At 52.5% G+C, this 25757-nt stretch overlaps 2 protein-coding genes across 5 annotated transcripts in view; one reads left to right on the top strand and one right to left on the bottom strand.

Moving 5' to 3' along the window:
* AK5 (adenylate kinase 5) overlaps positions 1-5711 on the top strand; it is a 179300-nt gene extending 173589 nt beyond the window's left edge. For all 3 annotated transcript variants that reach the window (XM_031968858.1, XM_031968857.1, XM_031968856.1), the window contains exon 14: positions 4569-5711. In XM_031968858.1, the coding sequence (XP_031824718.1) occupies positions 4569-4637 (69 nt within the window). In that variant the 3' untranslated portion in view covers positions 4638-5711. The remainder of the gene's footprint in view (positions 1-4568) is intronic.
* Positions 5712-10234: 4523 nt separating this feature from the next.
* Positions 10235-25757, bottom strand: part of ZZZ3 (zinc finger ZZ-type containing 3) — a 66641-nt gene continuing 51118 nt past the window's right edge. The window contains exons 4-13 of one of the 2 annotated variants that reach the window (XM_031968854.1): positions 20030-20168; positions 17869-18016; positions 17669-17784; positions 17337-17408; positions 17142-17243; positions 16245-16340; positions 13710-13865; positions 12714-12848; positions 12488-12588; positions 10235-11389 (exon numbers count right to left, since the gene is read on the bottom strand). In XM_031968854.1, coding sequence (XP_031824714.1) covers positions 11245-11389; positions 12488-12588; positions 12714-12848; positions 13710-13865; positions 16245-16340; positions 17142-17243; positions 17337-17408; positions 17669-17784; positions 17869-18016; positions 20030-20168 — 1210 coding nt within the window. In that variant the 3' untranslated portion in view covers positions 10235-11244. The remainder of the gene's footprint in view (positions 11390-12487; positions 12589-12713; positions 12849-13709; positions 13866-16244; positions 16341-17141; positions 17244-17336; positions 17409-17668; positions 17785-17868; positions 18017-20029; positions 20169-25757) is intronic. The other variant, XM_031968855.1, reaches the window with a different exon arrangement.

The raw sequence follows: 25757 nt of genomic DNA, 5'->3' as shown, positions 1-25757 counted from the left end.
GTCGCGGTCTGGGGCCCCGGAGTTAGAGCAGACTCGGTCACCAAAAGAAACCGCCCCCAGCTCGGCTGCTCCCCAGACTCCCTGAGAATGGGGGGCAACCCCCCCTGCCCCTGTCAGCTCTAGAATTCCCAGAAACTGCCTAACAAATGGGGGAGCTGTTGGTTGGCCTTTGGGGCACTGAAGGACACACCCGGGGAACGAAGGCAGCTTCCTTCCAGTGATTGGGTGGGGGGGCACTCATTGCCAGAGGGACAGCGGACAAGCCCAGAGGCAGGAGGTCCTGCATCCAAACCCTGGACAAGGGCCGTCACCACTCTGAATGAAGAGGCCACGATGGCCTCTCAGCCTCCTGGATCAAAGTCCTTTGTCCCCCCCAAGAGGAAGGGCTGATCTCCCCAAGACCCCGTCAGCAGCTCTGACCATCAAGGACCAGCTGGAGAGCAGGTGATTCATATTGGGGTTCAGCACGGGGTGCCGCCAGGAGCCCCGAGTGCCACTGGGAGCTCCGAGTGCTGCTGGGAGCTCTGAGTGCCACTGGGAGCTCCGAGTGCCGCCAAACACCCCCAGGACTTGTGAATCCATGGATCCTGCTGAGGGAGAACCCAGAGGATCCTGGGAGCCCAGATCCCACCTCTGACACCATAAACAAGTCTTCCTACCCTCCAGATGCAGCCTCCTTCCAGTACCCACAGGACGCACCTCAGGGGCAGAGGGCCCTGAAGCTCATTTGCAGTGTAGACACCCAATCAGTAAACCCCAAAGTCAAGGCTTAATGTACTGTTTTGTGGCTCATTGGGACTCTAAGTGATGGAGAGGACTTTGGGAATGCAGAGAGCTGGCGTTCCCCACTGGCCAGAACCCGCCAGCTTAGACGGTCACTGGGGACCTTAGGAAGTGCTGGGTCGTGGACAAGTGATGAGCGGGGACTCAAACACCAGTGTCCAGCATTCTTCCCCCTCCCCCCCACGATGGCTTGGCCCCTCTGGGGGCATCTAGTCTCACCCAGGCTTTGCCTTTGGCCCTGAGCATCCTGAAGGCCGAATCAGTCTAGAGGAGCTTCCCAAATTTACACGGGAATAGCAGGATGGGGAGAAGAAACCCTTGGAACTCTGGACAATGGAATGGGCTGGATGGTGCAGTGTTAATTGGGAATAATAAGTGACCTAGCACCTTACACTTGACAAAGGACCTCCAAAACATTAACTCATCCTCCCAACAGCCCTAAAGATACGTACTGCTATGATTCCCATTTGACAGATGCGGAAATGGAGGCAGAGGTTGAGTGATTTGCCCAGGATCGTATCCAGTACGTGGGGCTGAATTTGAATGAGTCTGTTGGAAATGGCGTCCCTGGGACATAAGTGAGGGCCCTTGAAGCACTCCCCTTTGGGGCGCCAGGTCCAGCACTTATTCACTTTGCCACCGGATTGTCTTATGCTTGGACCCCAAAACCTGGCCCTGCAAGAGAACAAAAATATGGCCGCTAACACCCCTGAGCCCAAGCTTGTGGGCGCGGGGGGGGGGGAGGCAGTGGCCCGGTTCTCTGCCGGGAGGGCCCCATTTAAAGTGGCACTCGGAGCCCCGCTTTGGGAGGAGGGCAGAGCCAACCTGAAGCAAGGGGCAAGCAAGATGGGGAAGGCTGTTTGGTGCTGAGGGGCCTGAGGAGGCTGGCCTACAAAAGGGAAGACTCAGAAGGGAAATGGCAGGCTTTCCTAGAGAAACGGCTTTTTTCCCCCCAATAAAAAGGAGGGGGAAATAACTACTTAATGATTTTTAAAGTAACTTAGTTTTAAATTAATTTTTAATTTTATTAACTAATTAAGATTTATTTATTAATTTAACAAAAATATTAGAAGAAATCTTGGGAGACAGTATCTTCAAATAGAGGCTATGGGGGAAATCTCTTTTCAGGGGTGGGCTAGCCACTGGGATTGCTTTCCAGGCCAAAACGCCCTGGTTCTCCATAATGCCATTATTCTGAAAATCTATCCCATCTCCCCAGGATGAAAAACTACTCAGATATTTAGTGCAGGAAACCCAGCAAGTGGGAGTCCGGGAGAGCCCTCAGAGCCCCCAGCTACCCTTGCCTCCTAAAATTAGGAAATGTCAGGGATGGAGGAACTGGTCTAACCGCTGGACTTTGTAGACAAGGAAGCTGACCCACAGAGGGGAAGCAATTTGTCCAGAACGAAAGCCAAAAATAGCAGAGTCGGGATCCAAACCCAGGGTTCTTACTCCAAGTCCCAAGATCAATCTTTCTTTCTTATCTATTTGTTTATTTATTTATTTATTGCCAATACTTTTTGTTTTGCCGTGAGACATCCCAAACACAATGCCCCAAAAGGTAGTTCTCCAAAAGGCTTTCAATTATACCTCAGATATGTCCTTTCCAAAAATCAGACAAATAATCAACACTTGCCTGTAGAAAAATAACTCGGAGGTCACACTATCCGCAGGGCCGAGACAGCCGAGACAAAAAGAAGGCAGAGAGAAAAGCCCCTGGACTAAGGCCAAGGATACTCAGCCATGGAAGAGCCACATGGAAGCCCGCTGTGGCAGAAAGAGTAAAGGAGCTAAAAAACAGAAGCAGAAGACATGAGTGGGGAAGGGGTCGCTTTGCCACAAATCGTGGAAAATTAAATTTCCCTCAGAAATCAAACCAGGAAACAAAACAAAAGGGAATTAACTAAAATTTCTTTGGCCTTCGCAAGAAATTGAGGAAATAACTGGGAGTTAGACGTTTATCCATTGGCCACATGTTTTCTCCACATAGGAGTCTGCTTGCTCCGGAGATCTTGTGAATGTGAGGGGAGAGGACATCCTTTCTTTGGGTGCTTGGTAAACAGCCTTCCTAATTGTTAATTGGCTGATAATCAAGGGGGTGCACCCATGGGGGCTCATGAGATACGACACCAGAAATCTCCTTCTAGGTTACTTCTAGAACGCTGAAAGAGCAGCTTTCATGCTCTAGGAATCCAGCCCATCAGTACAAGTGGAAGATGGAGGAGCTCAGTCAACCAAATCAAAGTCCTATCTGGGCCCCAAGCGCGGTTGTTCCTTTGCCTTCCCTCTTCCTGGGGAAAGAATAAGCGCCTTTTCTCCGTTTCCGATTCAGTTTTAGACCTTCTGTTCCCTGTTGTCGAGCTGCTCTGGTACTAAATAGTGTGTGATTAAGAAACTTTAGGGTTCAGATGGGCAGCTAGGCAAGACACCCTCAGGAAGATGGCGTTTTGCGGATTTACAGAAAAGGCAAAGGCAGGCAATTTGCAGCCGCAGCAACAATAGCCGATGGGCCCTGATTCTGATATAATTCCGGCACTGGAGCGCCAATGGAAGAAGTAGTAGATTTGGGGGAGCACCAAGTCCCGCCGGCTGTCGGGCTGGGGAAGTCCCAGGCCGAAAATCTGTCCCCTGGGCGAGATTGCCAGGCTAGTAAGGTGCCCCGTGGAGCCCCGCGTCCAGGGATCGGGTCAGGATTCCTCACTTGGCTCTGGCCCAGGCCCTTAACGGCCGACATGTTACAGGAACTCGGCCGAGGTTCTACAAAGCCTCTGAGGGGAGAGGGCCCCACTCCTGAAGAACTTCTAATTTATAGAACCAGACAAATAGCCTGGAAGGGGCCATAAAAAGGGGCGGTCCCGGGTCGGACATCCAGGGGGCGTGGTGATGGGTCCGGGCTAGTGCAAAGAGGGAATTCTATGCAGATAAGGGCGCCCTGGAGCCAGGGCCTCCGGGTAAGCCCCAAAATATCAGCTGTGCTCCAGGCTCCGGCAGAGTCTGGAAGCTCTAGGAGAGGCTGGAATGAGTCGGTGGGACACGAGGGCCTTTCTGAGCGGCTCCCGGTGTTTTCCCCTAACCCCCTATCGTGGGGCCACAGAATCGGAGAACTGCCGTAGCCCTTGTGGAGGCGCTTCACAAAGATTTCACCTGATCCCCACATCAAACATGGGAGGGCTCCCCACTGTACAGGCGAGGCAGGGAAGCAGGGGGGATTTCTCCCCACCCCCCTCACACCCCAAGGGACAGGTCACTTCTGCCACCGAATTTTGGAACAAGACAATCAGAGGTCATCCTCCGGGAGAACCCTTTAGCTAGTGACGGGCATTCCCATCTCACGCTAAGGTTCAACCAGAACTTCATACAAGTGGTTCCAGCCTCACAAATGAGAGGGCGGACCAAGATTCTCATCCCCATTTGTCAGACGGGAAAACGGAGGCCGGGAGAGGCCGGCTTCAAACCCGGTTCCGTGCACTTGGCCACAGAGCAGCCTGGACATGGCCCCTTCCTCAATTCCGAGTGTCCAAGTCAGTCCGGGATGTTGTCACTGTAAGGGAATTCGGGCCCAAGGTCAGATGGGAAGCATGTGGGGCCCCGGGCGTTTCTGAGGGGCCTCCTGGCCAGGGACTCCCACCCCACTGTCGCTCCGAGGGCCTTATGGCAGAGTGAGGCTTCACGTCCTCGAGTTCCCAGGTATTTCTGGGGCAGAGAAGGAGCAGCCGCCGTCCCTTAGGAGCAGGAAGTCACTGGCTTTAACAACCCGACCTGGTCTGTTTTTTCCCCACTCGCAGATCAATGCGGAGGGGAGTCCCGAGGAAGTGTTTCTGCACATCTGTACAGCCGTCGACTCCCTCTTCTGAAGGCCGCGAGGGACGGACGCAAGCGCAGCTCCAGGCTCCGTGTCCGGCCCAGAGCGCGGCACATGTACAAAGCTCAGCCTCTCACGTCCCACGGGCAAAGGGGAGCCAGGGTCAGCGTCCGCTGTGCCCGGCCCTGGCCAGTCTCCTCTTCCGTCCCCCCACTGACCACCCACCCCGTGTCTCTCCTTTCTCCGCGAGTTTCCAGGGCCCAGGGATCGGTGCGCGGTGAGGCGGGCGGGCAGAAGGGTTCGCCCGGCAACGCTCGAGGCCGCGCTCCAAGAGGCTTCCCCCTTCGTCTTTGTGGTCACGAGTGTTACAGGATGTGGAGGACCCTGTTCAGTCATCCTTTTCCTGTCATTCAGTGCCTTCACGTTCCCCTTCCCCTCTCCCTCTTCTCCCAAGCGCGGAGCCGCCCAGCAAACAGACAAGACCCGGACACCGTGTCAAGAGTAGAAAGGGGAAAGCTGCTGGCGGCCAGAGGCCGCTGTGGGCCGGGAGATGGTCCCGGGGGGTGCCGGCCCTCACCGAGGAGGAGTTGAGGACGTCACGGGTCTGGCCTCTTGCTGGAAATAGCCCCAGATTCGGGAACGAGGTGGACGGGAATCCTCGGGTGGACGAGGATTTCCTTCCTTCCCAGTGGCACCAAGACGGGCGCTCGGCGCCTGCCTTGGAAAGCCTGGCCCAGAGAGCTTCCGAAGGCCCGAGTCTGTGGCCCCCGAAGGCACGGCCCCACGGAGGCGCCCCGTGGACGGCCTTCCATCAGTCCCCCCCCCTTCTCCCCTCCCCGCCTCAGCCCCTCACGGGCTCACTAGGAGAAAGGAGCCTCCCCACGGAGGTGCTGGGGTGGGTGTGGCTCTTGGGCCCCCCTGCACGCCCCCAGGAAGACCCCGCCATGTCCTCTGTCCAGTGTCCGTGGCCACGCTTCTCCCGCCGGTCCCTGCCGGCCCCGGAGCCCCCGCTTGCATGCGCTCTCTCTGCTCGCTTCCTCCACCATTTCTGGGGCAGATCTACATTTCTAAAGTCACCTTTCTTGTAATGACCTATAACTGCCCAATAAAGTTAAATGGCAGACGGCCTGAGAGTTGGGACTTCCTGGACACATCAAGGGCGGGAACCGAGGGAGGGCTCTTCCCAGGGGCAGCGGGGAGAAGCCTCCAAGGGAGGCCCGGACAGCCCCGAGCTACTTGGGAGAGGTTGGGCAAGGCCCAGGGCTCCAAACTTCCCTCGGCAAAAAGGCAGGGCCCCTCCCAGTCCTCCAACTCTGTCCCCTGCCCCTGGGGGCTTGGGAGCAGCCCCTTGAGGGGCCTTCAGCACTGCAAGGATGGTGTTGGTAGGGGAAGGGGCTCGAACCATAACCTATGATCCGAGACAGCTGTGGCCCCGGGCCCAGAGTCTCACTGAACACTCCGGAGAGGACCCCACTTCCCTCTGGCTCTGATGAGCTACTGCCTTCCTTCACCCGAGCCGCTATTGTGCCCCCGGAATTCCCATCCCGTCCCAAACTATTGGTCCTCTGCTCCCTGCCTCAATCAGCACCCATCTTCCCAGACTTGGTTTCCCTCAGCGCCGAGAAGGGACGTTCCATCCGGAGGCTCTTAGGTCCCATCCCACCCTGGGTGGGACCGACGTTTGACTCCCCAAACACTCAAGCCCATCCCCCCCTCCCATGGAGCTCTGTTCTGGCAGCAGTTTAGTAGGAAAAAGCCCTGGACTGATGACTAGTTCCCTGAGAAAGTCCCAGGCTCTGAATTCGAATCCCAGCTCCGCCAAGCCCGAGGTGTGGGGCCGACGTTCCCGAGCGGAAGGCGGGCCCGGCGCAGGGAGCAGAAGCAGAATAGCTCAGGCCGGGCTGCGGTGCCGGGACTACTCTCTTCCAAACCTGCTTCTCCCAGAACGGGGGCCCCTTCTTTTCTAGGGCCCCGCTGGGGGAATCTGAATTCTCGGGGCCCATTAGCTAGTCTGCCCCGGAATCCAGGAGAGAGAAGAGACTGCCCGGTGACAGGGAGGAGCTGCCCAGCCCACGGCAAGTGTCAATCCGCCCTCCAGGGATCCGAGACTTCCCTGGCCCCCAGCTCTAGGAGGATGAAGTTCGATCCAGGGGATGCCATCAGGGAAGATCCAAACGCTCCCGGGGTTTGCCAGTGATTGGCGTCAGGGAGACGAGGTGGGAGGGGGCTGGGGGCTCAGGAATCTCTCGTCAGTTTGCCTGGAGTCCCGCTGCAATAATGCAGCTCTGCCAACTGCCGGCACCGGCTCCAGGGAAGGGCTTAGAACTCAGCCGGAGTCCGCAGGAGGCCGGGGCTATTTTTTACAGATGTGGAAAGCCGAGGGAGAGGAAGGGATGGGATTGGGACAGTGAGAGCCTCCCTCCCCTGCCGGAAGCGCGGGCTAATTCCGTTTGGCTCTGATTGTTGGGGGGGCGAGGCCCCCTTTCCTCCAGTCCGACCTAAAAGCGGCTGTACCCCTCACAGTGACCTCGTAGCCATTAGCTTATTGGGCCTAAAATTCTGCTCCACAAACTCATGAGTCCCGGTCTCTGTTGCTCTGTCCGTGGCTGAGCACGTTGTCCAGCAGGCCCTTGTCTCCAAAGGGCTCCGAAAGGTAAGGGACCCACTGGGGTCTCACAAGCAGCGTGTGTAGCTTCAGGTCCCCCGCTTGGGAGGGCTAGCAGCCAAAGCATCTCTGGAAGCAGAAGTGCCCCCTGGGGCCAGGCTTGGGCCAAACAAAGGGCAAACTTCTTTGTGAACAGGGGCTCCAAGTCACTACTGCTCAGAGAAATGCAAAGGAAGACAACTCATGAGACCCAGCCCACACCTGTCCCACTGGCTCCGGAAATGGTGAGGAGCAGTGTTGGAGAGGATGTGGGAAACGGGGCACTGACACATTGTAGGGGACTGTGAACGGATCCAGCCGTTGGGGAGAGCAGTTGTGAACTATGGCCAGCGTCATCAGGCCGTGCCTCCCCTCTGACCCAGCAGTGCTTCCACCGGGCTCATATCCCAGAGATCCTAAAGGAGGGGAAGGGACCCACGTGTGCCCCATGTTTGTGGCAGCCCTTTTGTAGTGGAAACTGAGCCCATCACCCGGAGAGTGGCTGAGTAAGTTATGGGATATGAAGGTGAGGGAATATTATTGTTCTGTAAGAAATGACCAGCAGGAGGATGTCAGAGAGGCCTGGAGAGACTGACAGGAACCGATGCTGAGGGAAATGAGCAGAACTAGGAGATCGTGCTACACTTCAACAACGATACCATATGATGATAAATTCTGATGGACTGGGCTCTTTTCAGCAAGGAGGTGATTCAGGCCGGTTCCAGTGACCTTGTGATGGCGAGCCCTCCGTGCTCAGAGAGGACTGTGGGAGCCGAGTGTGGCCCACGCCGTGGCGCTTTTTCCTTTTTCCCTTTCTGATCTGATTTCCCTTGTGCAGCGCGATGAATGTAAAAATAGGCTTAGAAGAATTGCCCATGTTTAACCTATACTAGATTTCTTGCTGTCCAGGGGAGGGGGTGAGGGGGAAGGGAGGGAGAAAACTGGGGACCACAAGGCTTTGCAAGGGTGAGGGCTGAAAACCATCTTTGCAGGGATTTTGAAAAATAAAAAGGCCATTATTAAAAAACAACAACACAGGCAAGCAAGAATGCCCAAACCAAGGAGCGGCCAACAGGCGGTGGAGGGACTCAGGACACCTCGAGAAAGGGAAGACCCACAGATAAAGAGGGACTGGGACAGGCTGGAGGAAGTGGGTGCTAGACACAGCATTACGGGGCCCACAGTTACCTTCTTTATACGAGGGATGGGATGGACAGAAAAACGCTTCATTCCTCACCCGAAGGGTCACAACCAGCTCAAAGATGAAGCCAAGTCACCCGAGTGTTCCGGATCGTCCACCCACCGGGGCCCCCTTTCACTCTCCCCACGTCCACTCATTCATACAAGATAGGCCTGTGGCCAAGCCCCGCCCTATACCAGAATCACACAACCCCTTCCCTCCGTGTGGGAGCAGCAGTCCCGGGGTTCTGCTAACCACCAGTCAGGGGAAGGGAAATGCCCTTGCCAAGCTCGAGACTTTTAGCACAAAGGAATTGTTCCCAAGAAGGCGGCCAGACACGGAAAAACGATTCTCCCCAACTTCCACTTGGGTAGATAGGCTCCGTTACAGTCGTGCCTTACGCCCCACAGAGCCTTCTTTTCACATTCAGGATCAAGTTCTGGTTTCTCCCCTGCTCAGTCTGTCTGTCTCCCCCACTCAGTCCCTCTATCTCTCTCTCTGAGTCTCCCCATCTCTCTCTCTGAGTCTCCCCGTCTCCCTCGTCTCCCAGTCTCCCTCCCCCCGTCTCCCCCCCCTCCCGTCACCCTATTTCCCTCCCCATCTCCCGTCTCCCTCCCCGTCTCCCCGTCTCTTATCTATGAATCTCTCCCTCTCTCTCTCCATCTCTTCATTTCTCTCTCTTCTTGCCCCTCCTCCCACCCTAATCCTGCGTCGTCAGAACCAGGAGACACCTTGCAAGTTTTCTAGCTCATCTCCCTCGCTTGATCAAGAGGGCAGGCGAGGCTCAAAGGTGTTCGCACAACTCCTGCTCAGCCGGGATGTGGCTCCTATTTTAAAAACAGGGAACCAGAACAGAATTCCGGGAAAGTCAGCCCCAAAGCCGACTCGGCCCCACCTTCTTTCCTCAGCAACCCCCTCCACGTAGGACCTGTCAATGAACTCCACACAAACTGGCCCCGTTCCAAGCAGCGAACCCCAGTAAGACAGAAGCCGATTCTGTGGCCTCTGGGGGGATCTCGAAGCCAGAGTATCCTCATGCTTCTCAAAACGGATCTTTCTTGGGCTCTTTTCACATCAAGCAAGTGAGAAGTCATCCACCCTTTGTAGCCTGGACAGCCGTGAAGAATTCCCCACCCCAAAGGGAGAGCAATACGGCCGGCCGATCCCCAACAACTAAACACCACGAGGCTGGGACAATGGCAGCCACTCATTCCTTGGGCACCACTGCTAACTGCCAGGTTGCGAGTATATACGATACCCACCCAGGAATGCCAAGAAATGCATTGGATGATGGAGAAAATTCTGGACCCCTTCTCTTTTCTGTCAACAATACTGACTGAGAACAATTTTATTCCAGATACTAAACCCATTTCTGTGGAAGGGGTTTGCTATCCTGGCGCCCTCATGGTTGTACATTTAAGACCAGAAGTGGAATCCGGGGCAAATTCTCAGACCAGAAACAGCCGTAATGTTTTGCTCACGCATTTCAGGCGATCGATTTTAGACTCAACTCACTCCCGCGTAGGTTACACTTTCAAGCAAACACGAGAACCCAGTTATGTATTCAGCATCTATGAGAAATGTTCTCATCCAAGCTGGAGTAAAACGATTCAGCCTGATCTTAACGTGACTCCAGAAACCCAGCAGCACAAATCTCACCTTTTCTTTGCGTCTCCAAGAAAGCCGTTCTCTGGGAAGACTCGCTCGAGTCAGTTTCGAGCGGCATCGGGAGCCGGCCCAAGGCGGCTCCGAGGTGCCGCCCCATCCCACCGCCGTACGAATGCCGGCAAGGCGCACGGAAGGAAGTCGCCACAGCCATTTCTACTATAAACAGACAGTATCCACATAGTTTATTTCTCACAGTTCTCTTGACAAATGACCATTATTTAAGAACAGACGGTATACACAGATAAGAAGAAACATACAAAATGTCTTAAATGACGCACAACAAAATCCGGCAATATAAAAGGATGCAGGTGAGCCGGCACTCCCTGCGCAGACGAGGTGGAATCACTTGTTTAAATAGTAACAAAAATACAATCTTTCATGGATCTGGGGCAGACTACAAAAGAGGGAGGTTATTACCATACAGATGATTCGCTTTCAGGCAGTTTTCTTTGCCGAGTCGCACGGACAACTCCGAGCCGAGGCAGAGGCTGTGCACTTTTGAGGAGTTAATGTGGAGTATTAGAGACTGGACACAGTTACTACCACTGGCACTTTCACCATAGTTTGTACACATCACATGATCAATCTTATAGAACATGACATTTAAAAAATAGATCTGAGGGATGACCGGATCACACTCATACACCGCGACTGCGAGCCGGTCACAGAGGCAACACGCGGGGGCCTCTGGTAGTGCTTCACTGTGGGGGGAGGGGTTGGGGAAGGGGGCAGTTCGAAGGGCCAGTCACTGTGATTACGGAAGCAGCGCTGACTGGATGGGGAGGGACACATCGGTGAGAAGGATCCTAGAAGCAAATACCGTCATCGGTTAAAACTCTGTCCTCACGACAAAACTGCAGCCTAAAAACGGTCTTCCTATAAATACTCTGTCTTCTCGACACCATCGTCGAGACTTAGCTGTCTGAAGCCTTTGGGATGGGCTCTCCCTGATGGGGGCTCGCCCCCCGGAGAAGACCCCCCCCCAGGGCAACGCGCCCAGAAGGCGCGTGCGCTTGGTTGGCGGGTGGGCCGCCGAGGACCCCGTCCAACAGGTGGCGAGACCCCTCGGGAGCGGTCATCGCAGAGCGTCCTTTCAAGGAAAGCCGAGACGACACCGGTCCCGTGGCGAGGTGTGGAAGAGCAGCGTGGCCTAGGGTCTCTCCCATGTCATCTGTTGGCTGGAAAGTAGTTTGGGTCCAGGTAACTGTAGCTGGTGCCCTGGGACACGCAGTAGTCTCTGTCTAAGAAAGTCTCTGCCCGGTAAATGGGCTCCAGCTGGTGGTCCTCCTTGTGGAAGTCTGTCTCATGAAGGCTGGAAAACACGCACACAAAACCTGGGGGTCACCACACACGGCCAAGGACCCGGCAGAGGACCCGGTGGTCTCACGGTCATGCCCCGGACACCTCCCCCTCACCCCCCCGACACTTCAGCCCTTTTCAATCTAACTGTTGTTTCTTCCTGAGGCAATATGCCAGAAGCAGACCCTAAGTGGTTAATTTTTAAATGTTTTAGAATTTTTTTAAAGGTCATTTTTATTTTAATAGCATATTATTCTTCCAATTACATGTAAACATTTTTTTAACCTTATTTTTCTAAGACCTGGAGTTGCAAGTTTGTTTTCCCTTTCCCTCCTTCACCTCTGTCCCCTGCCCATACAGCAAACAATCTGCTATGTATACATTCATTTTGAACCTATTTCCATGAGAGTCACGTTGGGAAAGAAAAAACCAGAACCAGAGGGAAAACCACAAGAAAGAAAGGTGAAGAGAGTAGCGGCACTCTCCTAAAACAAACAAACTGGGAGTCACAAGTTCTCTCCCTTCCGCCCCTCTCTCCTGCCTATTGAGAAAACAAGCAACAGGACAAAATTACACACATGGGGTCGTGCAAAACGCCTTAAACATTAGTCAGGCCTTTAAATAAACTAAAACTAAAGTAAATAAATGAAGTCAGGAAAACGTCTGCCTCAACCAGCACTCAAAATGTGTCTGTTCTTTCTCCGCAGGAGGAGAACTTTTCTGTGTCACGTAACTGTAGTGAAAGCACATGTCAAGTGCTTTGCAAACCTTAAAGCACGACAGAAATGTGGCTTATTTTTATAATGGAAAAAGATGAGCATTTAGTAAGCACCGGCTGTGTGCCAGGCACTGTGCTAAGTGTCTTTGCAAATATAATCTCATTGGATGCTCGCAACAATGCCATTCCAATCCCCATTTAACAGATGAGTAAGCTGAGTTCACAAAGCTGATGAGTGTCCGAGTTGGCATCTGAACTCGCCCCCGGCTGTCCCTTAGAGTAACCCTAAAGAAAGCCATTTCACCCAGAGAGCCCAACCCACTGGCTGGCACTCCATGAGACGCTGGCGGGGCCAGCTCAGGGGACGGGGGGATCCAGGGAAGAGGCACTCACCAGTCTGAGCAAGCGTCACAGAAGTCCAGGGACATTTCCGGGGGGCAATCCTGGCAGTGCCACCGAATGCCCTGGATGGGCTCCATGCCGCAGTTGTCACACTGTAAGGAGGTCAGAGCAGCGAGGTCAGGAGACCCTCTCCTGGCAGGGCCGTGGGGGGGAGGGGGCATCTGGAATAGGGGCCTGCTGCGCCCCCCTCCCTGGCCTGGGGGACCCGGTCCCCTACCTTGAAGCCGGCATGCTGCACAAAGCCGCCCTCGGCCTGCATCTGCTGCAGCTTCCTCTTCTTGAGCTTCTTCAGCTCCAGCAGCTCCTTGTACTCGGGGAGCTCCCGGCACGGGACAGGAATGCTCTCTTCATCCTGAGGGGAGCAGCCCAGATGCCCCTGTTGGTGCCTCCCTCTGAGTCCGGCCCCCTGGACGGGCAGCTTGTGGGGAGCCGAGCACAAGGCTCTGTGTGGGGCAGGGCGCCCCGGAAGAACGGAGAGCGTGATGGAGCCCCAGACAACAGGACGGGGGGAGGGAAGGTGGCTTAGGAAGCGTCCCATGGACCGAAGCCCCCTAAGGTTCTAGTACAGAGGGCAAGGACCAGGGGGGCCTCGGGCACTGGGAGGGCACAGGGGCTTTTCCCACTTGCCCAACCTTCAGACAGGAGGAAACACTTATAAAGGAAAGAAAGGCAAATACTCCCAAAAGGGACACACCCAGGGAAGGCGCACCAGCCCAATCCCTCGCGCCCTGTGCCCACAAAGCGCTGAAGACAAGGGGGGACATTCAACCTTATGGTGGGCAGCCCTCATCCTCCTTCTCAGACAAGAAGCAGAGCCTCAACAGCACAAATAATTCCCCTCAAGCAAGGGCTATGGTCCCACCCACTTAAAACAAGGCTCCAATCCACCACTCCAGGGCTCCTCTCATGCCCACAGCTGCTGCAGGGACCCTGGAATCGAGGAGGGCATGGTGGATGGCACTGCCCATCAGCAGAACCAGTCAGGACTTGGCAGTGAGCCAATGGAGTCATGGGGCCCGTGGGAAGAGTTTCTCCCTCACTCCTCCCTCCCTGCCTCCACTCCCCTTTCTTTCTCTCAAGGTTCACAGCTATTTACCTCCACCACGAGGGAATGGAAGGAGGCTCATCTTCTCACCAGTGCTACAAGCAAGAAAGCCCCAGAGATCCCGCCCAAAGGGAGAAGGAAGGGCCCCAAGGGACTGGGAGGACCTACCGAGGCCTCGTCGGCCGCGGGGTCCATGTGGCCATGGAAGCCGGCCCTGTCGTCATCCTCCTCCATGTACACTGGAGGTTCGTGGGAGGTCATGAAAGTGGAGGGCTTGAAGAGATGCTTGTTGAGGGGGTGCTGCCGTCGGCTCGTTGAAGACTGCTTCAGGGAACGCAGGCAAAAGACAGGTCAGAAACCCCTGTTCAGCGGGCTGGGGTTCACTTTTCCAAAGGGGGTTCCCACTGCGCTCACCCTGGGTCTGCCTACCCGACCGGGACCATGGGCCCCTCTCAGCCTTCCCTCAGACAAGAGACTGCTAACCAGCACCCCAAAGATCTCCCAGGATACAACGGACAGAACATACAAACCCCGGGCCTAGCTGTTGTGAGAATAAAAAAGATAAAGCTGAAACGAACAGGTGTGTTCTGACAGAAGGTTAAACCCCACCGCTCCCCACGATTCAGACATCTGAAGCCATCAAGGGACAGAGCGTGCAGGACCGATGTGGGCCTGGCCGTCAGTCACAGTGTACGAAGCTTCTCAGAGGAACGGTGACATCAGGGGGAGACGCAGGACAACCAGCGGTGGCTCAGGACGCACCTCAGCCACCACCATGGCCAATGGGAGTAACTGTTCTCGTCCACCCATTCTACTGCTGGAAGTCCTCACCCTCCCCTAACTCCCCAATGGGTTTTCTTTTTTCAATAACATTTTGTTTTCCCGGCATTCATTTTTGTAAACCTTGGAAGACCAATTTTTTTCACTCCTTTCCTTACTCCTCCTCTCCAAGACAGAAAGAAAAAAGGTGGAAATAATATACTTTGATCCAAACTCATCGAGATAGTTTTCCTTAGAAAAGCATCTATGGCCAAATAGAAGGCAACGGCTTCATGAGGCAACACAAAAGAGCCAAAACCAGTCAAAAGGATTAAAAAAAAGGAACAACACATAAGCTGTGACATGATAAAAATGACAGACATACTAAACACTGAGGAGAAACAAGTCGAGAACTGCCAGGCCATCTCAATGCCAGAAATGAAGGGCCAAGAGAACTGGAAAGGATCCACCAGTCCCCACTGGCAGGGAACTTCCCAGGAACATCACAACCAAAATCCAGAGTTTTTGGGTCAAAGGAAAAGTACTTAGAGGAATAAAAGGAGTCAAGAACCACAGAAAAGGTCCCACAGGATTCAGCAGCCCACGCTGTGAAGAAGCAAAGGTCGGAATAGGATATGGCAAAGGACGTGGCTTTTCAGTCGGGAAAGAGCTTCCAGCCCTCTCTGATGAGAAGTCCAAGGAGAACTGGAGAGAAACCGGGAAGTCCAAACACAGAAGTCGAGAAATAAAAGAAAAGCTGGACAAACGATGAAAACGGCTTTCATCCTGACGCAGCAGGATGGTCCCTGTGCCCTGTCATTGCCAGGGGTCACAGGAGGAAGCAGATCCAGCCCAGGATGGAGACCTTGGGAGAAAACTGGACAGAGAGGGGAGGAGGGGCTGGGAGGACACGAGGGAAAATTAACTCGAGGGCAATCTCACCCTCACCTGCATATCTCTCTCTCTCTCTCTCACACACACACACACACACGCACGGACTGCTGGGTAGAGAAGTGCACTTAACAGGGCAAGAAGAGGCGGCGGAACTAGAGGAAGAGCAGACCAAGGGAGGGATCAGTCCTGAGCAAAACAAACAAAACATGGGGAGCTCTTTTGGGGTGACCAAGAATGGGGAGGGGAGGAGAGGGGGGCCCACAAAGTGGGTTGCACTAAGCCCTACACTTCAAGAGTAACGCAGGAGAGCGGATTCAGTGAACACAAGAAGCCGGAAGAGGCGCCTCAGAAAGCTTGGGCTCTGCCAGGCCGGCTCCCAGAGGCCCGTGAGCCTGGGCCGGGCATAGACCACCAAAGAGTTGCCAGTTCCCGAGTCATGAGACCTTGAAGAACCGAGGACACTTGGCTCACTGGCCGGGCGACCTGCGGGGCTTCTTCGCTGGTCTGGCGGGGGGAGACAACTGTGACCCTAAAGCCCCTTTGGGAGTCTCCCACTGAGGTTCTGCCCTTCACAGGCTCGTGGGGAGGCCGAGGGAGCTGGATACACGCAGTAAACACCGTCAGCCAGGGGACACATGACCACAAAACGTCTCCTTTTTCTCCAACCCCCCCCCCCCCCCCCCCCCCCCCCCCCCCCCCCCAAGCCATAACTTCTTCCCAACAATTCCACTGGCTCCCTCAGGCTGGGATCGGAGGTAGCAGCACTAGGGGCCCAGAGAAGAGGGCAGAGGGCAGCAAGAGCTGCCCAAAAGAGCTCCAAAAGGGGAAAGGGACAGCCCCCAACCCCAAGACTGCTCCACATTGTCCTACCCAAGCACAGCCCCCCATGCCAACAATTCTTCCCTCTCCCTCGGGCCCCCCACCCACTGGGGCAGAGTGTGGCCTAGCCTGTAGGGAACAGTCGGGGGACCCTCACGAAGGCTAAGAGCCCAGGAGGATGAGCCAAAAAGGCGGCTCTCTTGCTGGCGGGGGTCCCGGGGCCTTCCTCACCTTCTTAGAGTACATATACAAGTTGGGCGTCCTGCCTGGCACCGGGATGCCGGCCTTCGTCAGCTTTATGAAATACTTCTGCACGCGGCTGGCAACCTGAGGGACACAGAAGGGGGCTTTAAAAGAGGGACATGGCATCCAAAGAGGGACAGTGCCAGGGAAAGACTGCAGCCACCTGCCCAGGAGAGCCGCGCTCTGACCTGGAAGGGCTGTCTCCACGCCTGGAGCCCACTGGCTCGCGGGGCTGGACGGCCTTCTGGCTGGGCTACAATACAGATCTCTCGCGTGGCCCGACCCCCCTCATGGAGAGGGAGCTTGTCAGCTGGGCTCCAGGACAGAACTGGGTCGCTCTGCCACCCAACACAGGTATTTCCTACCTGGGTCCTCAACCCAGCAAAGGTGACGAGCCCGTCCTGCACTTCAGGAGAGAGCTGGCCCTGACCCTTGGAAACCCAGGGGTCAAGCCCTCTGACACCTCCTACAGACCTGGGCCTTCCCCCACCCCAGACGGTGGGCAGGTGGGGCCACAGAAGAGCCCCCCAGAAGGCAAAGGAAAGGTACTTGTTGGGGGTGACAGGCCACCCACAGGATGGGGCAGGGAGGAAAGAGGCAGAGGTGAGCGAGTGTGCCAAGGGGGATGCACATGGAAGGCTGCCAGCATGATGGAACTGCATAAAACTGTTTGGGAACAGACTGTGAAGCTGCCCCTGTGATTGCAGGGGGATGTGGGCTAATGGGGATGACTCCCAGGCGTGAAGCCAGGCCCAAGGAGGGCCCAGGACAGACGGTGGGCACAGGAGACCATGTGTGCCCACGGCCCCCAAGCACCCAGCAGCCCTACAGCCAAGTGACCCACACCCAGTGCTTCCGCACTGCCAGTCCCACTGCACCCATCACCTGCTTGGCGGTCCTGTTGCCCAGCTCGTCGGCGATCTTCTGCCAGCGCCGAGATTCGACCTCCTCAGGGGGGTACTTCAGGAGGAGCTGCTCTAGCTTTTTCTAAAGAAAACACAGGCACAGATGTGAGACCGAGGGCAGGCACTCCCGCCCCTGGCGATGGGGGGGAGGAGGGGGGAGGGGAAGAAACATTACCTGCTCCTCCACAGTCCAGAGCTGATTGAAGGTCTCCGGTTTGGTCTCGTCGCACAGACGGCCTCTTATCATCTATTCAGAGAAAAAGGGGGTGAAAGGGCTCAGGCCGGTGGGCACGGTCCTCAGGTACCCGTGCCCACCCAAAGGGCCCACGCAGAACGGGGTTTCAGAAAAAGGCAGCGGGGTGGGATCTGGAGGGTGTCAAGGAGCAGGAGGCGAGGGGCGCCCGGCCGATGGCTTGCAAAGAGGCATCTCTCCTGGCTAGAGGAGCCATAGTCGCTGTGAAAAGGCAAGGCCTCCGTGCTATGGCAGACACCTGCCCTCTCCCTTACCTGGGGCCGGCTGCTGGAACCCTCTGGGCCATCGCTTAAAGGCAGCACAGAATAGGAAAAGGCGTCCCCATCCTTCCTCGCATCTAAGGGGCTTTTGGGTCTGGCAGGTAAGCCGACTACAGAGGACACAAGACGGGATTAGTCAGCAGCGTTTCAGGAGACGTTCCCCTCCATTAGCGCGGACCCCGAGCGCGACCTACCTTTATCAAAAACCAGCTTCACCCTCCTCGTGTTGCGTTTGCGGTTTTTAAATTCCCGTTCAAAGTTTCCAAGGCTGTTAGTGTACTGGTCCCACACGATCTCTGGTAATTGGACAACTCTCTGTGGAAATGGAAGCCCTATATCAGTCTGGAAAACAGAAAAACAAAATGAGAAAAAGTTTAATGGAAAAATATCTTCGCCCAAGACTGCAACACCGTCAGCACGCACAATCCACCACCGCCGGATGCGGGCTGTCGACACAGCCCATGAGAGGGAGAGGGTCCCCAAAGGGGAAGGGGAGAGAACCAAAAGGGTCCCCCACGGCAGCTGTGAAAAAGGCTCCAAAAAGCAGACGAGGGCCTGACCAGGCGGAGAAAGGAAGCATTAGGCACTGAACGATTTATTAAAACTAAAAGAAGGCATTTACTGAAGGGCATGCCTTACTGAAGGCACCGACGTCCCAATGGGACGGGGAGAGTCACCCCCCCAGTCTTCTGCGCCTCCCCTTCCCACACTCCATCTGTCTGCATCACAAACATGCTGAGCCAGAGCCAGGGCCAGAGCGGAAGCCTGCTGCAGGGGAAGGGCCCGGGGGCCTCCTCCCCACCCGCCCGACTACCGAAAACCAACTCCCAAAGCCACCCAAGCAAAGAGCCCAAGGCCATGCGCTCCAACGCTCCCCCTGCGCACAGCCCTCACCCCCTTCCTAGCACGGGAGGGGGTTCACCCTCACACTAAGCAGGACACAGACCAGGAGTCAGCAAGAAAGACTCCACTCAGCCTTAGTCCTACCTGACCCTGCCCAACTCCATTTAGGGTTTTCTTTGCAAAGATTCCAGACAAGTTTGCCTTTTCTTTTTAAAGCCCATTTTACAGATAAGGAAACTGAGGCAAACAGGTTCACACATCTAGGAAGCACCTGAGGCCATATTTGAACTCGGAAGAGGGGTCTTCCCGACTCCAAGCCTCTTCGCTGCCCAGTGAACATGGCCTCCCCAGGAACAAAAATGTTCCATCATCTCTGGACACCCAAATTTTTGCATGGAAAAACCAAAACCCAGCCATCTCACAATCCACAGTTTAGAAGGAAGGTAGGTAGGAAGCGGTCGCTGAGAAGCTCATCTCACTCAAGCCAAGGGCTCCACAATGCAGGGGAAGAGCCTGAAGCCGACCAGTCCCCCAACAACTCCTGCCTTTGGTGCCCTGGCACCCCGAGAGAGACCCCCCCTCCCGGTCCCTAGCCTAGAGACGCCAAGCACTACTCTCCACGTTACATGCAACTGAGCAGCACATGAACATCGGGAGCCCGCTAGAACCAAGCACCACGCCTGCATTCGAGATCAGGGTCCCGTCCCCACGTCCGGGATCTCCTCCCTTCGCTAACAACCCGAGGGGGCACGTGTGTAGAGGCGCAGAGGTTAGGGCCCTCTGACGAGGGAAAAACAGAGTCAGAAGGGTTCTGGCAGCTGCTCTCCCGACACTCGGCTATGGGGGAGATGCCACAGCCCCCCATAGGATAAGAAGAATAAAATAAAAAAGAATAATCGTAAACATAGCCAGCATTCATCCAGCAGCTGCTGAGTACCAGGCACTGTACTAAGCCCTTGGCAGCACCACCACCCTGGGAAGTAAAGGCTATAACGATCTCCATGTGACAACTGAGGAAACTGAGGCAAGCGGGGGAAGGGCTCACCCAGAGTCACACCCTTGACTCTGGAGCCTCCCCTAAGGCCAAAATTCTATCCGGTCACACTGCCAGGCTTTCCCTTTTTTCAAAAAAGGGATGTGGAGATTAACTCATTTTCATTTCTTGCATAAATGCCGCAAGGACTTTAACAGGGCGCCCATTTTTATTAATAGGAAATTCTCTCTACAAAATGATCAGACCCCCATGTCTGAAGCCTTAAGCAGCCTTTGAGAAGACCCTTCCCTGCCGGCCGGGGGGGAGATCGTGAGTGCCAGAAGCCTTCTTCTCTGGCCTCAGCAAGGGGGAATCAGATGGACAAAGGCCCGGGGGGCCTGGCCCCCATGTGTCCCCCGTGGCCCAGGAGCAGGGAAAGGGCGAGGAGAGAAAGCCGGTCCCAACGTACATGACCCCCACAAACCAGAACACACCAGATAACAGATCCCAAGAAAGCTTTAAAAACATCCACTCGGTACCTTCTTCTGGAGTTTTTCCACAAATCCAATGGGATCTCTCAGTGCTTCTCTCTGGTGTCTGCCTAAACTTTCGAGGTCTTGGACTGCTTGAGTACGTTGAGCCTCGAGTACGGCAATCGTCTGTAACAGTCTCTGATAACTACAGAGACAAAGGGAGACATCTCACCAAAGCGCACTGGTAACAAGGGAGAAAAACTGAGTGCAAACCGTGAGCGACCTGAAACAGGTTAGCAAACATTTTACTTGGGAGAAACAGGGGACCCTCAATTAGGGAAAGCAATCCTGGCAGAAATGGGAACCAGGAAGGAATTCTGCTTTCTGGGAGCTGAACGGGAAAATGCATCACTGAAACTGGGCCTTCGCCAGCTGGACTCCTTGGTCCAAGCCCTTCCAGCCAGGGACAGAGAGAGAAGCCCAAAGAGACTTCGCAGGAGGAGCCCATCATAGCCCCCTGAGCAGTGTTAGCACTTCCTTGGTGGGGGCGAGGGGAACCATCGGGTGGAAACCTTCCCACCCACAGCTGAGGCAGCAGGCAGGAGTCAGCAAGTCCTGAATGGAGGCCTCAAGCCACATTCCCCCAAATGGAAGGCAGAGATGCTTCCCTTTAAGAAAGGTCAGTGGACAGGAGCTTTCTTACACTTCTCACCCAGATGGGTCGCTCTGTGAACTGTGTTGCGAGAGCCTTTCTGTGTGCACTCCTCCAGGAAAGGGGCTTTCTGGGTATCCTTAGAAACTAGCAAACTGCCCTGTGCCTCCTAGGGGCTAAAGAAATGCGAAACGAATTCAGTTTTAATACAGGATAAGCACCCAAGACCGGAGAACAAGAGAGAACGGGGCGGGGGGGGGGGAGCTGGGGGCTGGGTCGGACCCCGACGGAGGGCCTCCTAAAGGGATGTGCCCAAATTTGGACATGGAGAGCTGCAAGATCAGATGGAGAAGCCCACCTGCCTGAACACTCCCCCCCCCCCCTACACATGCCACACACACAGCCAACCAGAAGAAGGAAAAATGCGAAGTGGAGAACAAGCTAAGATCTAGTCACCGCAGGCGCAAAGGAAAATGAGATGGGACCCTGGATGGCCAGGGTGTCAAGGCTTACAGAGACAGGAGAGGTCAAAGAACAAATCTTGTCCTTCTGAAATCAGCAGTAAATAATCCCTGTGTAAAAACGCCAGGGGCCTGCTTAGAATTTTTTATCATTACTTTTAAAACTGAGGACTCTTCTACAGCTTCACAAAGTTGTCAATTATAAGTAGCCATTTATAGGCTGTAGTATGTCCGTTTAACTTGCATTATATCTGACAGCTGAACTTAGCAGATATTTGAGAGACATTTACTGTGGACTTCTTGAGACCCTAGGGGAAACTGAAAACAGAGAAGCTGCTCCCACAAAGCTGAGGTGTCCGTGTGCTGATTCAGAACAGAATCTTAACATTTTTGGCAGAGATTAATTAGTTCAAAATTTTTTCTGCTGGTTATACCAATTTTTCATCAGAAAGTCTGTTCATTGTCTAATTAAAAAGCTGAGTACAAAAACTTGCAAAAAAGAAAACAATTTTTGACAAAATAAATCTCAACTTATCTTTTTTAAGAAGTAAAATAAAAATCAGTAGCTTTTACCTCTAGAAATTATAAAATCTTCAAATTATTCTGATTGAAAAACTCAGAGCTTTTGAAGAAAGCTTCAATTTTCTGTCTTAAACCAAGGTTTAGAGACTAATGTTTGCAGATTTTAGGGGATCTGTAATTTGGGTTAAAAAATATTTATTCTTACAAGATCCTAACTGAAATTTACATATTCTTCAATTATTAAAAAAAATTACTCAAAATATTTTTTCTGAGAAGAGGCCTGGAGGTTTCAAACTGCTGAAGGGGCCCATGGCACAAAAGAAAGAGTAAGGTTTAAGAACTCCTGATAAAAAATATTTTATAGGATTCAGCAACATTGGATCACCTCTTGAATTATTCATTCTATGAATAATCTTTTCTAAATCCTTATCCTAAAATGCCCAATGTCAGAAACTGTGAAATAAACATATCAATAAGAAAAGCACACTCTAGGCTACTGTTAATGCAGCAACTATTACAGAAAACCACCATGACCTCCCCAAAGCCTCTCTCCAACACCAGACAGCACCATGGAGCTGATCTCTACCAAGAAAGCACCAAATGCTGGCAGGTTCTGTTGATGTCCCAAATACTATGTCTGTGTAGCAGTGGGGTGTACAGGAGTTCAGGAGGACTAACACCCCAGAGGTGAATGCTGCTTTCCAACTCCCTCTGTGGCTCTTTGTTCCGAGAAGCTGCTCAAGAACAGTGGCCATCCCCTAAAAAAACCATCTCAACAGACAGCCTAACTCTGGCTGAGGATAACCAACAGGCCTCAAAAACCCATTGCTGAGTCAGGCAGGTGTCTAGCCCAAGAACATGAAGACTTTCCCAACAGAAGGGCAAAGGAGAACAAGTTCTCCCGATGGCCAACATGGCGGCCACACCAGGCACCCCAAAGGGCTTAGATACCAACGACAAGATCATTCACTGCATCCTGGGCCACTGTTGGTGGTCTTGACTTTATACAAGTTTTCCTCACTTAAAATCCAGCTGTCCCACTGTAAGACATCAGGCCATGATGTCACTAGTCTTCTCTGTAAATAGAGGACAAACAATCATCCAGGTATTTGCTTTCCGAAAACTTGCCTGACTCAATCTAAAGAGAAAGTCAAGAGCAACTAATAGACTGTCCAGAGAAATCTAAGAAACAAATGGGAAGGGGTCCAGTTTTGAGCATCAATAGTGACAGTATCAGAAAAGAAAAGGGGGAAGAGGAAAGGAAAAAAATTGTAGTTTTCAGACAATTTATAAATATTGACTTGCCTTAAAAATGCCCCAATCATGAGATTCTTGTCTCCCGTGCTTACTATGGAAGGAACTCATCTTATGATCTTGCCATTACCCATAGAAGGCAGAATCAAATTGTAGGGCATGGAAGCATAACTCATGGACTTTCCTAGGCTGGGCAACAAGAGGAGGCATTTTTATACTAGTTCTGAAGACAGCACAAAGCCTAATTCCATGAGACATTTGGTCTGGTCCTAACCAAACATGGACCCTCCCCTGCAAAAAAATTAATGAATTATATTTTACAGGAGACAAACTCATTACTGAGGTAGGAGTCATTGCTAAATCAATTATGAAGGCAGAAAACCGAGTTCTTAGCACAAAGAAAAAAATGAATACAAACCTCAAAAAATAAAAATGGGGAAGATATGTGGTACACTATTAAAAACAAGTTTGACCTATTTAACAAGTTATATATAACAACGAAAAAAAAAAATGGATGGAGGTGAAAATATCCACATAATCAATAACATCTTTCAGTTGACAAACACTAATCACTCCATCATAACACAAGGAGGAGGAAAAGAAAGAGAAGAAAATCTATAAAGATTTTTATAACAAACTTTTCCACGTCAAGGGTAAGAGAAATCTCACAACATCATAGGTTTGCATTTCTATCTTGGGAAAATAGAAAGTAAACAAAAATGAACTGAAAAAAGCATAAACAGGCTAATGATTGAAAAAAATCATTTTTGAGAGCACTAAAGGATCAAAAGGGAAGAAAAAATCTGACCTTTCTTTTCTTTCTTTTTTTGAAATGGCACCTGAGAGACGACCATACCTACATTCCCAACAGCATAAAGTCAAAAAACAAACCTTTATACCCATATATTGTGTGGCTATCTTTAATAAGTGTATTGGTAGGGAACAGGGAACCACATCTGTGCATTCACATTTGACAGTGATGAAAAGAACAGCATCAGCTGACAAAGTTTTAAAAGCATTCCATCTGAGATGGTGGCCCACCACCATAAAGATTCTCCAGCAGCATGTCCAAATCAAACAGGATTCACTGGAATATAGAATACAGTCATCCTTGTTCGATGACCCTATCACGAACATTAAGCAAGGACTAAAATTGAGAGACGGGCTCAATAAAGGCAAACTGATCTCCGCTGTCACAAAGGAGATCACATTTAAACTGGAAGCAAAGTTCTGCAGATACTCCTGATGTGGATTACCTTGAGCTGATTTCATCACTTTCAGGGTTTGGCCCAACTGTCCACACAGAAAAAAACAAGGGCAAAAATCCTTTTTGTCCAGTCTTAGACCTACAGCTGTTTTAGAAACATGAACACTTGGCTAGTTCTGTCCTATGACAGGGAATCTCATTACAATCGCATTATAATTTTCTTTTTAAAATTTTTTTTCCTGAGGCAATTGGGGTTAAATGACTTTACTCAGAGTCACACAGCTAGGAAGTATGAAATGTCACATCTGAACCTCCCGACTCCAGGGCCAGTACTCTGTGCCATTGACTTTGCCCCCACATTATAATTTTAAAAAGTAAGTTGAGGGTTGCCAGGGTACGTGACTCTGCCAAGAGGGAGTACCAAGGCCACCTTGACCCTTGATGCACAATGAGTTTTCAGCCACATTGCAAAAACGCCCTTGTTGAGCAAGGAGAAGTGATGCCTGGACAGGGCCTCTCGCCTGTGAGCAGGTTGCTGAAGTGGCTGGATCGGCTCTCTTCTCATTGGCAGATATCATGCATACGCAGCGCCCACGAGCTGCTTCTCTGAATGGGGATTGGGGATCACCTTCTGTTCACCCACTGATCACACTTGCCAAAATGCAGATCAACAACTGTATGGCTTGATGAACTAACTGGAGCCCTTTTCACACTCTCTGAGTCTCTCACCTCACTCATCTCGCCTCTGAGATCAAAGGGCTCTTATACTTTGAGCTCTCAATCAAGATGGCTACAACAGAGGGTTACCCAGAAAGATAGTGGAAAGGCGGATGGCAGGTGAGAGCAGACTACATCCACCATAAACAAGGAATTATGCACGTGGCCGTAAAAGCTATCGCCCAAGAAATGGGCAGGACCCAAACACCATCACTCACATGGCAAGAAGAGAAGGGAGGAGAATCCAGAGCCTCCATGGCAGGGAGGGAGGCCCCCAGCATCATGGAGGGAGCCCCAAGAAGACAAGTGTCCCCCCAACCACAGGCAGACACGAAGAGCTGAAATCTGCAGTGAGCAGAGAGCAGCCAGCCACTTCAGCACAAGCACCTCTGTACTGGCATGGACTCCATCAGGGACACACCAGCAAAAGAAAAAACGACCAGACAATTTCCCTGTGTTTCTTTAAAGCTCACTTACACAAAAACCGAGTTGAATGTAAAACTACACCAAACAATAAAAGGAATTCAAGACTAGGTTATCCAACAGGATGATTTCAGAAAGGCCTGGAGAGACTTACACAAACTGATGCTGAGTGAAATGAGCAGGACCAGGAGATCATTATATACTTCAACAACAATACTATATGATGACCAGTTCTGATGGACCTGGCCATCCTCAGCAATGAGATCAACCAAATCATTTCTAATGGAGCAGTAATGAACTGAACCAGCTACGCCCAGAGAAAGAACTCTGGGTGGTGACTAAAAACCATTACATTGAACTCCCAATCCCTATATTTATGCACACATGCATTTTTGATTTCCTTCACAAGCTAATTGTACAATATTTCAGAGTCTGATTCTTTTTGTACAGCAAAATAACGGTTTGGTCATGTATACTTATTGTGTATCTAATTTATATTTTAATATATTTAACATCTACTGGTCATCCTGCCATCTGGGGGAGGGGTTGGGGGGTAAG

Source organism: Sarcophilus harrisii, chromosome 4 (genome assembly GCF_902635505.1).
Source record: "Sarcophilus harrisii chromosome 4, mSarHar1.11, whole genome shotgun sequence".
Lineage (NCBI taxonomy): Eukaryota > Metazoa > Chordata > Mammalia > Dasyuromorphia > Dasyuridae > Sarcophilus > Sarcophilus harrisii.
This window is presented reverse-complemented; position numbering and strand designations above follow the sequence as displayed.